At 41.4% G+C, this 12,620-nt stretch overlaps 5 protein-coding genes across 5 annotated transcripts; 1 reads left to right on the forward strand and 4 right to left on the reverse strand.

Moving 5' to 3' along the window:
* Positions 1–28: 28 nt before the first annotated feature.
* On the reverse strand, positions 29–1,719 carry LOC109970455 (claudin-4-like). The gene has a single exon (XM_020618016.1). It carries the CDS (start codon positions 1,250–1,252, stop codon positions 290–292), a length of 963 nt encoding a protein of 320 aa, XP_020473672.1. The 5' UTR covers positions 1,253–1,719; the 3' UTR covers positions 29–289.
* Positions 1,720–4,974: 3,255 nt separating this feature from the next.
* On the reverse strand, positions 4,975–6,489 carry LOC109970470 (claudin-4-like). Its single transcript, XM_020618037.1, has one exon. The coding sequence runs from the start codon at positions 5,530–5,532 to the stop codon at positions 4,975–4,977; it is 558 nt and encodes a 185-aa protein (XP_020473693.1). The 5' UTR covers positions 5,533–6,489.
* Positions 6,490–6,570: 81 nt separating this feature from the next.
* Positions 6,571–7,356, reverse strand: LOC109970510 (claudin-like protein ZF-A89). The gene has a single exon (XM_020618088.1). It carries the CDS (start codon positions 7,299–7,301, stop codon positions 6,669–6,671), a length of 633 nt encoding a protein of 210 aa, XP_020473744.1. The 5' UTR covers positions 7,302–7,356; the 3' UTR covers positions 6,571–6,668.
* An 886-nt stretch (positions 7,357–8,242) lies between these two features.
* On the forward strand, positions 8,243–9,417 carry LOC109970448 (claudin-4-like). The gene has a single exon (XM_020618005.1). The coding sequence runs from the start codon at positions 8,457–8,459 to the stop codon at positions 9,087–9,089; it is 633 nt and encodes a 210-aa protein (XP_020473661.1). The 5' UTR covers positions 8,243–8,456; the 3' UTR covers positions 9,090–9,417.
* Positions 9,418–11,059: 1,642 nt separating this feature from the next.
* Positions 11,060–11,722, reverse strand: LOC109970456 (claudin-4-like). The gene has a single exon (XM_020618017.1). The coding sequence runs from the start codon at positions 11,693–11,695 to the stop codon at positions 11,060–11,062; it is 636 nt and encodes a 211-aa protein (XP_020473673.1). The 5' UTR covers positions 11,696–11,722.
* Between the last annotated feature and the right edge of the window lie 898 nt (positions 11,723–12,620).

Genomic DNA, 12,620 nt, shown 5'->3' on the forward strand with positions numbered 1-12,620 from the left:
TCCCTACATACTGATGAAGGTAATTCAGGCCTTTTCTCTTTTGTCCTTTAATCAAAACAACACAATTGAGTGTAAAAATAATTATACTTAATTAAAATGCCTACCTCTTCAGCTACTGTTCATCAGCAAACAATCACAAAATGTGTTAATTAGGCCTGATTCTAAATAACCGTTAATATATACAACTTCTCTTTAGTGTTTGGAACATAAATTACTTGCATATATACATACATATTGTATGTCTGTGCATTTGTGTATATGTGTGATTTTATGCATGTGTATGCCCAAATTATATGTATGTTCTTGCTGGATTCTCATCTTCATTGCTGACTGATAAATTCTCTTCCATTTCTGCTCGTTTTAGCTGAGATTTTGTAGAAAGTGTCACACTGTGTTGAGAATTTGCAGACTCTGGTCTTTTCATCTGAGACTTTGTTGACGGTGTCCACGATCTGTCTGTCTCCTGCCTGGAGCCATGCTCAGGCTCATCCTCCCAGGAAGGCCTTGTGTACAGTGAAGACTTCATGGGTGACCCCTCGTAGCTTTGGGACCGGTTGAACGGCGCCCTCACAGGCTGGGACTTTGTTGATGGCGCCCTGCTGCGATGTGAAGCTACATAGCTGGACCCAATGGAGGAGCGGACCACCAGGTAGCGGACGGAGGGGCTCTTGTCTACTTCAGTGGTATTAAGGGGCCAGTCTGTGCAGATGAGCAAACCTCCTCCAAGAATGAGCATTATGGATGCTCCCCAGCCAATGTAGAGACAGGCTCCAATCTCTCTCCGCTGAGACTCTATGGTGGTGCTGTAGAAGTTCTTCACCACAGCCCCAGCTGTCCAGGATGTAGGAATCAAACACAAAAGCCCTGTGGCAATGAACACTGCCCCTGCTGCTAAAGCCAACTTGCTTTTAATCCCACCTTGTTCATCCAAAAAGCGAGTGCATTTCCCTCCAACAAAGACAAGAAGGAGACCTGCTATGCCTGTAGTTATGGCAAGGACCATGAGAGCCCTGGCGGCCTGCACCTCGGCTCCCAGAATGAGGAGGGATTCATATGGTTTACACTGAATCTCATTTGTGCTCTGGGCTACACAGGCCATCCAGATGCCCTCCCAAACAGTCTGTGCGGTGACAATGGTGCTGCCTACAAAGGCTGTGACTTTCCACATGGGCAGCAGGCAACTGATGATGATCCCTATCCAACCCAGGAGGCACAGGCCACTGGCCAGCAGCTGCATCTCCATTGAGGCCATGGCGTAGCAGAGGCAAGAAGATTTCTGAAACCACTCCTCACAGACCTTTGAACAGTGCTCTTGTGTTGTTGTTCTTTTCTGAGGAGCTTCTTTTGCTGCTGCTTCTCCTGGTCTCTTTGGTCACTTGTTTCTTTGGTGTCTTTCTAGGAGCCTTTTCTTTGTCAGTCTTTCTCAGTATGTGATGTTGCAGTTTTCATTTGCCTCCATTGGTATGTACTTCTTCAATAATTTTTTCTTGCCACAGTTACAAAGTTGCAGAGTATCTCTTTGAGGAATGCAGGACCTTGTCTGATTATATGTCATCTGTCCAGCCTCCAGTAGCTTTCATTCATTTACAGTCTATGTATCCACTGACTCCATCCCTCTCTCTTTGCGTCCATACCTGCTGGCCCCACCTTCCCCCCCTCTCTCCTGTCTCTTCCTTCTTCAGTTCTCTACCTGAGAGTATTCTCTTTCTGTCAACTCAGTGGTTGCCTGTGCGCTACTGGTAAAGTGCAGAGGCACCACGCCTTATCTATGGAGAAACAAAAGGGGAGGAGGTTCACTGAGAAAAGGACGCAGAGAGAGAGGTGGCTATGAAAAAGTGATGTCATCTATTTTGGATACAATATGCACTAGATAAAGCAGGAAGAATGATAAGTCTCTGAATTAAATGTTTATAAAATTAACTCCTGTGAGGGGCTGCATAGTTGTAACCCACCATATTTCAGCAGAAACACTGAATGGCATTAAAACTTTAGAGAGATTATGTACAAATTAATCTAATATCATAAAAAAATTATACACACAAATTAATTTAATATTGTAAAAAATATATATGTGTAAGCTCAGTGCTCAATGTGTGTGTGTGTGTGTGTCTGTGTGAGTGTGTACACATATTCTAGCTATGCACTTGTACAAACCAGTTTCATTTAAGTAGCAGCTACAATGCAGAAAAACCTGTTTGAAAGGAACTAAACCCCACCTGGCATACAAATATATGTGTACACACACCCACGCACACAAAATGCTGTTAATAAGGCACAAAATAATCTTTAATCTCATTGTCCACAAAGTTGGTGCACATGCCTCCAACCATGGCAAGAAGAATCCCAAAAACCCTAACCACGATGGCAATGACAAGTGCTCTGGCAGCCTGTAGGTCTTGAAGTAGGGCCAGGAGGGAGTTGTAGACTTTGCACTGCATCTGGCCTGTATTCTGGGTCACACAGATCATTCACAAACCCTCCCGGATCACCTAAGACCACTTCTCAGGTGAGCTGGGTGGCACTAATGAAGGCTGTGACTTTCCACATAGGTAGGCCACAGATAATGATGTGCCCCAGAAAGCCAACGATGGCCAGGGCTGTACCCACAATCTGTCTTCTACCAGATACCATATTGAAGCTCTGTCAATCTCCTCAGTGTAAGACTGTGTGTCACGGAGAGATGGAGTAATTTACCTGCAAGAGAGAGAAAGGAGTGGGTAGTGGTTTTTATCACCCTTTCAGAGAAGAAAGTGATAGTGGCCTCCACACTTTGAGGTTTTGTTGTTCAAGGAATCATAGAGGAGGAGTTTTCTACTGAAACCAGTTTGGTAAGATATCTCACCTGACCGGGATGATTCACACACCAGTGGAGAGGACAGAGATCCACACAGAGGCCCCATTAAGGATGAAATAACAGACACCAAGTGATAAACACTCTGGAAACACAACCTTTCTCTCTTAGTTTCTGCTTAAATGAAACTATATTTCAAAACTGAGAAGCCATTCAGTTGCAATTCATTATGCATTTAACTTAGATACAGTATCACTGAAATATGTGAGAGTCATTCACAGTGAATGTGTATGCACAGGTAAGCTCAGTAGGTCTAAAAGAGTTCTCAGACACAACACATCATGTCCAGAGTGGTTACACTGTCAATCGATACTGGGAGGTTATGACATGCAGGTGTGTGAATGCACACATGCCGAATTCCTGGAAGGAAACTCCCTCTTCTTTCTCTCAGAACTGGCTTAACAAATCCTGATTTATTTATTATTTCATTATACAGTAGACATTCCCTAACCAAAAAAAAAAAAAACACAGGGTTGCTGTTGTGACTGTGACTGTCCTCACAAAAACAGAGGTACAAATGTTTATGTGTGGGCGGATGGGTCATGAGAAACCAGTAGTGCCCTGTGACTGGCTCGTTTCAACAGATTGCTGCCTCCAGATTGGACGAACTGATTTAAACTCTCAGCGACAGCAACTGTCCAGTAACATCACCCACTGTTGGATCCTGAACATTCTACCATTCAAACCAACAAAGAAGCTGAAAGCTGAATAACACAAATGTTTAGAAGTTATACAAAAAAATGCATTTGCATAAATCTATCAAAGAAAATCCACATTTTAAAGTTTGAACAAAAATGAATGCTATTAAATTCTGACACTGAAAAACACTGACTAGCAAAAAAAAAATCTGAAGATTGTCATTTTTCAGTATTAATATATTTTTCAATGCCTATGTTTTTTTTTCTTCAAAACAAATGCTTCAATGCCAGGGTTTGCTTTTTCAGTTATGGTTTTATTTTCAATGCCAAAGACTAAAGTCATTGATCCGGCACCATACTTAGCACCTTTCGTCCCAATAAAATCAAAGTAATGGGAACATTTCCAGCTGCTGCACGTAGATACTTCCATCTTCCAAGCTAGCGTACTGCTTATGAGACAACTACAGTCAATGCGAATATTAAATGTTGGATTTGAAATCAATCTTTGCCCTGGTGACAAAAGTAATGCTGTAACTTGTTTTTGGAGGAAGCAACTGTAATATAATTACAGAAATTTTATTTGTAACCTTTTACACTACTTGTTACTGGGAAAAGTAATATTATTACAGTAATGCATAGTCAAATGACACAAAAGTCAACACAAATATGCAGATGTGCATCAGAGGGAGGTGGTTTGTGAGCTGTGTATAAATATACAGAGTATTCAAATGCTGTACGTCTGAGCTAGATTGAGTCAAGCTTTACAGGCTTTTATACACTTTGAAACAGCTCATGTGAACACTGACATTTCTCTCAGCTAATTTTCAGTTTGCAATATGTTACAAAATGTAATAATAGTTAAAGAGAAAAATGTTAATACAAGTGAATTTATTAGTTTGTTAAGATTCTGGGCATATACACAAACACTGATAGTTTTTGTACTTAACAACTGGACAACTTAGCAAACACCAATTTAAATTAGTCTGATACTGCAAAGCCCCCCAGAGTGTCAGGTACAATTTAACTTCTTTCATAATGTTATAACATTTTATTTACTGTATTTCAGTTTCTTGAAAGCCAAAACAAGCAAAACTTGTTGCTACATATAAAGGAACTCTGTATGTGATTATTATAAAACATGATAAAGGTCTTTAAAGGTCTTAAAAATTATCATGATTTTGTCTAAATATCACAAACTGATGTCAGAATTCTTTATTCAGGCTTCTTAATTCTATAAAGATCCATGAACACTACTGTGTGCAATTTATTCTAAAATTTTATCTTGCTACACAATTTAATATTTTTCACATTTGAAATTGATTTGTTGTAAAATATCAATACAAATAAAGGTTGAAGTGTTTGAGAAAGCTTTAAACAAAAAGTGAAACAAATGACATCCCAAAAAACACATTACTGCACATTTTCAAATGCATTATGTATTTGATGGATGACAATACATTATGTACAGTACTTCGTTCTTCTCTCTCAGCATCCGTAGGAGCTACACAACATCCCTCCACCAATGACGAGCAAAGCTCCAGACAACCAGCCCACATATATGGAAGCTCCGAGCTCTCCCTTCCTTGCATCGCTGACCACTGGGTTGTAGAAACCTGAGATGATGCTGTAGGCTGACCAGCTGACAGGAATAATGCACAAGAGGCCTGCTATTATGAACACCACACCTCCAGCCATGCCCATATTGTATTTGTTCCTCAAGTCATAATCAAAGAAATTGGTGTAGCGGGTCCCCACCACAGTAAGCCCAATGGCCACCACGCTGACAGCAATGGAGACACAGATCAGACCCCGAGAGACCTGCAGCTCCTGTGGTAAAGCCAAAACAGAGTCATAGGCTTTGCACTGTGAATGGCCTGTACTCTGGATCACACAGTTCATCCATATACCTTCCCAGAAGACCTGAGTGACAACAACGTTTGACCCAATAAAAGCCGTCACCTTCCACATGGGCAGGCCACAGATAAGGATGGTGCCGCAAAAGCCAAAGATTGCCAAACACAAACCTGCAATCTGAGTCCCCATGTTGCCAAAAAAAAGAAATTCAAGGCATGTATTTGTTTGTCAAAGTCAAAGCCCACTTTCCTTTGAGCTGAAGATCATTTTTACAAAAAGTTGTCTCTTGGCTGGAAATGCTGCTGGTTGTGTTTGTTGTACGTGTTTGCACTGCAGGCACTGTATAAAGAGGCGGAGAATAGGGAGGGGACTTTGCTAGGTTGCAGATCAAGTTTTCTGCTTGTCCTAATTCCTGTTCATTGTGAGAAAGTGGTCATGTGAAAAATAGCCCTTGTGGCCCAAAATAAGACTAATCATTTCACAGCTATGATCTTTCCAAAGATTTAATGATTAGAAATAGCTTTCAATTTGTAGCTGTAAGCATATTAGATATTTCTGAATTGCTTCCCTACAAGTCATAAGAGCCATGTCAGTAAGCTTTGTGGAGGTTTCAAAGACATGTTTAGCAGGGCTTCAAGTTTCTCACCATCGCCCTCTCATCTCTACAACAGCTTGTTTGCCTTAACAATTTACACATTTAAGCTCAATCAACCCTTCTGCAAAGCCAGTACATGCAAGATTAGCTGGATAGCCAGTTTTTGCAATACTAGCTGCATAGAAAAAAAGCTCTCCACAAAAGCACATCTATAAGACAGCCATTTCATGGTTCTGAAGCCACAACCATTTGTCAGGTGCAATGCATTAGCCTACCATTTTGATTGTTCAAACAAAAGGTCTGGAAAATTCAGCAAAAGATGAGACATCTCATCTGATATATTAGTGCTGTCATCAGGACTCAGTCCCCCCAGATTTAGATTTACTGCTGATTAGAGTAGGCTAAATTAATTCAAGCTTGTTTTAGTCAAACAGCAGTACCTGTCCCTTCCTAGGTCTAACACCTTGGTTGAGTCACTACATGTGGTATACTTCCTTTACCATTTTGTAGTGACCTTGATGCAACTTGAAACTGAGCTGCTGAGTCAAACCCTACACTAAACAGGTCAATATTTAAGACCAACTCAAACCAGTTTAAAAGGATTAAAAGTTTGTCAAGACACCTTGAGCAGCAATTATGAAAATTCATTTATTAAAAATTCACCAAGTAAAAACAAATGTTAAGAACTCATTCCAGTCAGTGGTTTAAAAACTCTCCCCAAGTGGACATTTTACACATAGGCTCCTGCACCGGGTGCTGAGCGTGGGGCAGAGTATCTCGCGGTGTATCGGCTATCCTTACGCTGACGACACTGACAGCAGAGAAGCGCACCTCCAATGAACAGAAGTCCTGCTGATCCCCAGCCAATGAACAACGATGCTCCAAGCTCCCTTCGCTGTGCATCGAGCACAGTGGGGTTGTAGAAGTCGGTGATAATCGTGTGAGCAGACCAGCACACAGGGATAAGGCACAGGAGGCCGCCGACGATGAACAACACCCCAGCAGTAATGATTACCTTGCTCTTGGTCTCTTCGTCTTCAATGCAGTTGGTACACTTTCCGCCGGCAATGGCAAGCAGAAGTCCCAAGAGGACCACCAGGATGGCAATGACGACCAGGGCCCGGGCCGCCTGCAGGTCTTGGGGCAGAGCGAGAAGAGAGTCATAGACCTTGCACTGCATCTGTCCAGTGCTCTGCATCACACAGTTCATCCACAAACCCTCCCAGAAGGTCTGTGCAGTCACAATGTTGTTCCCAATGAAAGCAGACACCTTCCACATCGGCAGGGTACATGTGATGATTTCTCCCAGAAACCCAACCGCTGCCAGAAAAATGCCAAAAAGCTGGAGACCTGTAGATGCCATTGTCGTCTCGGGTGTCACAAAACCAGCACTAGTGGGGTAACAATGAAATCTAAGTTTTTGTTTCTCACCTGCAGCTTTTAAATGCTCCACACAGGCCAGGCTGTGCTTTCTCCTGATTGGTTGTTCAAAATTGTTCAAACTGGGAACACCTGTGGTCATTAAGTCTGTCCAATATTATCAACCACACACCTGCAGGGGTTGAATACTAGTTGACTTTTGACTCTGTGAAGGGTTTTAGTGTGCAAATAAAAGATGTGCTATCTTGGAAATTGTAGCCCAGTGAAATATTCTTGCCATTTTATTAAACTTTCTTATTTGTTATTTTTGTCTCATAGTCTGTGAAAATTGAAAACTGAACTGAACCATGCTGTAAAACACCTGGATCATCTCCACATAGCCATGATGTGACTTATGTACATGAGGTGATGTGGAAATCTGCCTTCAACCAAAACTATGCGAAGAATTAAGGATGTATCTTCACTTTTATTTTTATTGCCTCTGGTGCAACATTATGCTCTATTTAACAAGCCTTAAAATATTTTCATGTTTTGCATCTTGAAGTGTCTATGAAGTCCATGAACATGACATTTTCTTGCTTAGCTATTTTAATTACCAACATATTTCATGTTGCCAGTAGCCTAATCAAGCTGAGGGGTTCCCCTGGTGCTAATGAGCAGCGTTTCCACACCAGTATTTTGATGGAGGCTCTACAAGCCACGAGTCACACAGGTCACATAATGTAATTTTTTAAAAATTTATTTTTCCTTCAAAAGAATAATGTTATTTCAAGGGACATCATTTTAGATCAAGCCCATCTATCCTTATGTGCCTTTATTTTGTAGTTAGTATGTTCCCATTCCATAAATGTAAGTTTGTTATGTAAATTTTCATGTTAGACTTTTCAGAGCTTTTGGCTAAACAATGCTGTTAACTCTGTTGGGGCACCAGGGGGCCTCTTTGTGTGAGTCAAACACCTCTGAACTTCAAGGCAGCAAGATGAGAAGTTGTGTCTGAGCGGTGGAGCCAAAGCCCACCCAGAAGAGGGGGCTGCTCAGTGGGTCATATAAAACTTCCCCCAGAGTGGAAGAACTATTAGTTGGCAGCTCAGGAAAGAACTTAGACAGAGCAATAAAAAAGGAACACCAGCAAACAGCAATGGCATCTTTAGGGCTGCAGATTCTGGGCATCGGGCTGGCGGTGCTTGGATGGATTGGAAACATACTGATCTGTATGCTGCCCCTGTGGAGGGTGTCAGCTTTTATTGGGAACAACATTGTTGTGGCTCAGACCATCTGGGAAGGACTGTGGATGAGCTGTGTGGTGCAGAGCACAGGCCAGATGCAGTGCAAGGTCTATGACTCGCTGCTGGCCCTGCCTCCGGACCTTCAGGCAGCCCGGGCCATGGTGGTTATTGCCATCCTATTCTCTCTGTTCGGCTTGCTGCTCTCTGTGGTCGGAGGGAAATGCACCACCTGCATTGGGGACAAAATGGCAAAAGCCAGAGTAGCAATCTCGGCAGGCGTTTTCTTCATCCTGAGTGGGGCTCTGTGTCTGGTGACTGTGTCTCTGCCTGCTAATACTATCATAAAGGATTTCTACAACCCCTTGGTTCCTGATGCCCAGAGGAGAGAGCTGGGTGCGTGTTTGTACATGGGCTGGGGAGCATCAGGACTGCTGTTGATCGGTGGTGCTCTCCTCTGCTGTCATTGCCCACCAGGAAGAGACCGCTATAACGGAGCAAAGTTCTCCCCGCCTAAATCCACAACACCAGGGAAGGAGTTTGTCTGAGCTGCTGCATTTTACGAGGCAGCTCCTTTTAAGAAAGTGCCTGACTGTATAGACTGTATATGTAGTACAAACTTATTGCTTAAAAATGTCTGGTTTGTGTTGTAATTAACTTCTTTGACTAACACATTATGACCTTTTGTTTCTGAAAGACACAAGGAACTCTAAGGTATGTGGCATATTAGATTAATGCTGCAGCTTAATCCATTTATTTTTACTTTGTCCTTATTTTGTGCTTTAATTTCTATATTAACTTCCTCTGTTTTCATTACTTTTCAAAATAGGCTTTTCAAAAAGATTATTTGTCATGTGAGATTTATGTTTTGATTGATTTTGTTTTTCATTTAAACAATAAACAGACTTTTTTGGTCCACATTGTTTTTAATACACCTGATCTGTTGGAATATACCAAAGTACACTTTTTTTTTTTACTTTATTCATATTATTTATTTGACAACTATAGTTACTACTTCTTTAAAAAAAATAAGATTTTATTTAAAAACATGCATAGATTAAATATATTAGTTTAAACTACCTAATGGTAGAGGGTGTCATGTAGCGAGTCAACCCCCTGAGGCAAATTTGTGATTTGTATTATTAGGCTATTTAAATAATATTGACTTGACTTGACCCTGTCAAATAATTCAGTTTATCTCCACCCTGACTATTAAAACCTTGCTTGTCTTCATCCAGCAGAATTAATTATCCAATATAATGACGACAGTGGCCATTCTGCCTAATGAGTACTTTTACTTTTGATATTTTAAGTACATTTTTTGTGATAACATACTTTTACCTAGGAGTAACCAACATTTTTAATGTTAAACTAGTTTAAGATGTTTAATGCTACTTCTGCCTTAGTAATTAGATTTTAACTCAGCTACGTGGCCAGAAGGGAAAATGTTCTGGGAGTGTATTGTACATCTTGTCAGACTGGTTTTATTTGAGAACATCTGTAAACAAAAAGAAAACAGTTAGGCAGGTTCAGAATATATCATCCTGACAAGACTTGGCAGATGACCTGTTACTTGGCACAGTGTAAATATCCATTCTTTAAACATGTAAAACTGTTCCTCAGCAACGTGAATCCACTGTTGTCTTGGTCGGTGACTTCCAGTTTATTCATGAAAGAGACTGTAAATTATCATCTTAATACAAGCACAGTTGATTACTGCATAGCAAACATCTCAACCAGAGACAATAAATTCCCAGGAGTCTACTCCCCTGACTTTCTGAAAGCCTTATCAGGAATGGTTAGTGTGAAACACAGTTCTGGTTTTATTACAGTGTGTCCGCAGTTGCACAGTGAACACAGGTGAGGAAGAATTCATAATAAGAAGCTTTATTGGCAGCATTTGAAAAGCAATTGGAAGTCCAGCAGTGATCATTATATCATTTTACATGTGAATAAAAAATGAGATTTTTGGAATAATTCAAACTGCTTGGTTTTCACAACTTCTCTGGTCAGTTATAAAAAACATGTCTATATATAGTACATACTGTATATATTCAGTCCATCAGTCTCAGTCTACACAATTAAAATGAATTCTAACAGTAGGTATTTGATTCATGATGCAAATGCTAAAAAATGTTTCCTGTTTTCAGCAACAACAGAGGACTGTGAAAACAGACAGTTGACAGTGTGTGTCACCCTTGAGACACACTACATCTGAAATGTTCAAACCACCACAGTCATTCAACCTTTAAACTTTACGTACTGCAAACAAAAGGCTTGATGTGCTGTGTTGTTAGTGTTTACCGAGTTGTAAAGCAACCATTCAAATTCAGAAGATGAAGGCAAGAAATCTCTCCCAATCAACACAGTGAAATATAATTTTTTTTAAGTTTTCTTCAGCCTTAGCAACATTTTTGAAAGTATGAAGTAAATGATCTTTTAGTGGATCATTTGTTAGAAAATAAAACCAAATTAAATGAAATTCTTGAGACACCTTGTGCTGCTGCAGCTGACATGCTCACACATAGTCTGCATTTGATGATACGGTTCTAGCAGGGGTGAACTTTGCAGGTACATAACGTCTCCCATCTTTTGGGGGGCAGCTGGTGCAGAGCAGGCCCCCTCCCATCAGCAGCAGCCCAGCAGAGCCCCAGCCAATATAGAGTGCCGCCCCAAGTTCCCTCCTCTGAGCCTCGATCACCAGGGGGTTATAAAAGTCCCTGATCACTGCATGAGCTGACCACGACACAGGGATCATGATCAGGAAGGCGGCTATTATGAAAACCACACCAGATACAATGCAGGCTTTGGCTTTGGCCACTTCATCCTCCATGCAGTTGGTGCACTTTCCTCCAACCACGGCCATGAGGACACCGAACACGCCGACGATGACAGAGATGATGACCATGGCTCTGGCAGCCTGCATGTCTTGAGGTAGGGCCAGCATGGAGTCATAAACTTTACACTGCATCTGGCCTGTGCTCTGGACCACGCAGCTCATCCACAAGCCTTCCCAGATCACTTGAGCCGTGACGATGTTTGCCCCAATGAAAGCGGTGACTCTCCACATGGGCAGAGCGCAGGTGACGATGGTGCCTATCCAGCCACCAAAGGCTAGCATCACACCCATGATCTGAAGGCCTTGTGAAGCCATGGTAATGCCACTGCAGCCAGAACTCAACTTCTACACAGGTAGGAAAGAAAAGGTTGCTCTTTGGATAAAAACACTGCAGACTTTACTGGTGGAGGGATCTCACACCTGCTTGAGGAAGCTTTTGCTCTGATGCTCTGAGGTGCCACCGTGAGAACATAACTGCGTCCTGTTGTGGTTCAGACTTTCAGGGTGGAGCTTCTGGGTTCTTAGACAAAAGGTGACAGCTGAGAGCTGATATCCAACTACCTTGTTTTTTCTCTGCTCATTGTTCCCTCACATACAAGCTTTGTTACCACAAGCAGGGCTTCGAGAATGGGAATAGTGTCCCCATATCCCATTTGTGCTCATGCACACACACAAACACACACAGGACAGTCCTTGAGCAAAACCTAACACTTTCATTTGGGTCAGACCATCCAGTTCAATCAGACCATGAAGTGGGTTTATCTGAAAGGAAAATTGTCACATGAAAACGTTTCCTAAACAAATCCTTATTCAAATAACAGTGAATTAACAATTGAATATCTTTTTACTTTAGTTAAAAATGATCACATGAACCACTTCAAGCATACAGTATATTGTATTAACTGTGGGTTTGTGTGGTGTGTTAAGGGTCTTTAACAGTATCACAAAGACCACAAATGAAGTGAAGATACATGCAATGCTGCTCACTTTACAAGATTAAACTGATAAACTGCCAACCACTGTGTAACTTTCAAAGAATAAAAATCTGACAGTGAAAGATTACATTAAGAGTGTGAATATTTCCTGCTATTTGAATAATTTCCCAAATGAAAAATTGGTCCTGTGGGTCCATATGAAGTACTTTTGCCTACAGGCCTGACCAGAAATGTTTTTCTAATGCTGTTAGGGTGAGGATCCATGTTATGATCGTAATGCAGTAGAGAATTGACATTTATGCCTC

The sequence above is a fragment of the Monopterus albus genome, unplaced genomic scaffold, assembly GCF_001952655.1.
Source record: "Monopterus albus unplaced genomic scaffold, M_albus_1.0 scaffold199.1, whole genome shotgun sequence".
Classification (NCBI taxonomy): domain Eukaryota; kingdom Metazoa; phylum Chordata; class Actinopteri; order Synbranchiformes; family Synbranchidae; genus Monopterus; species Monopterus albus.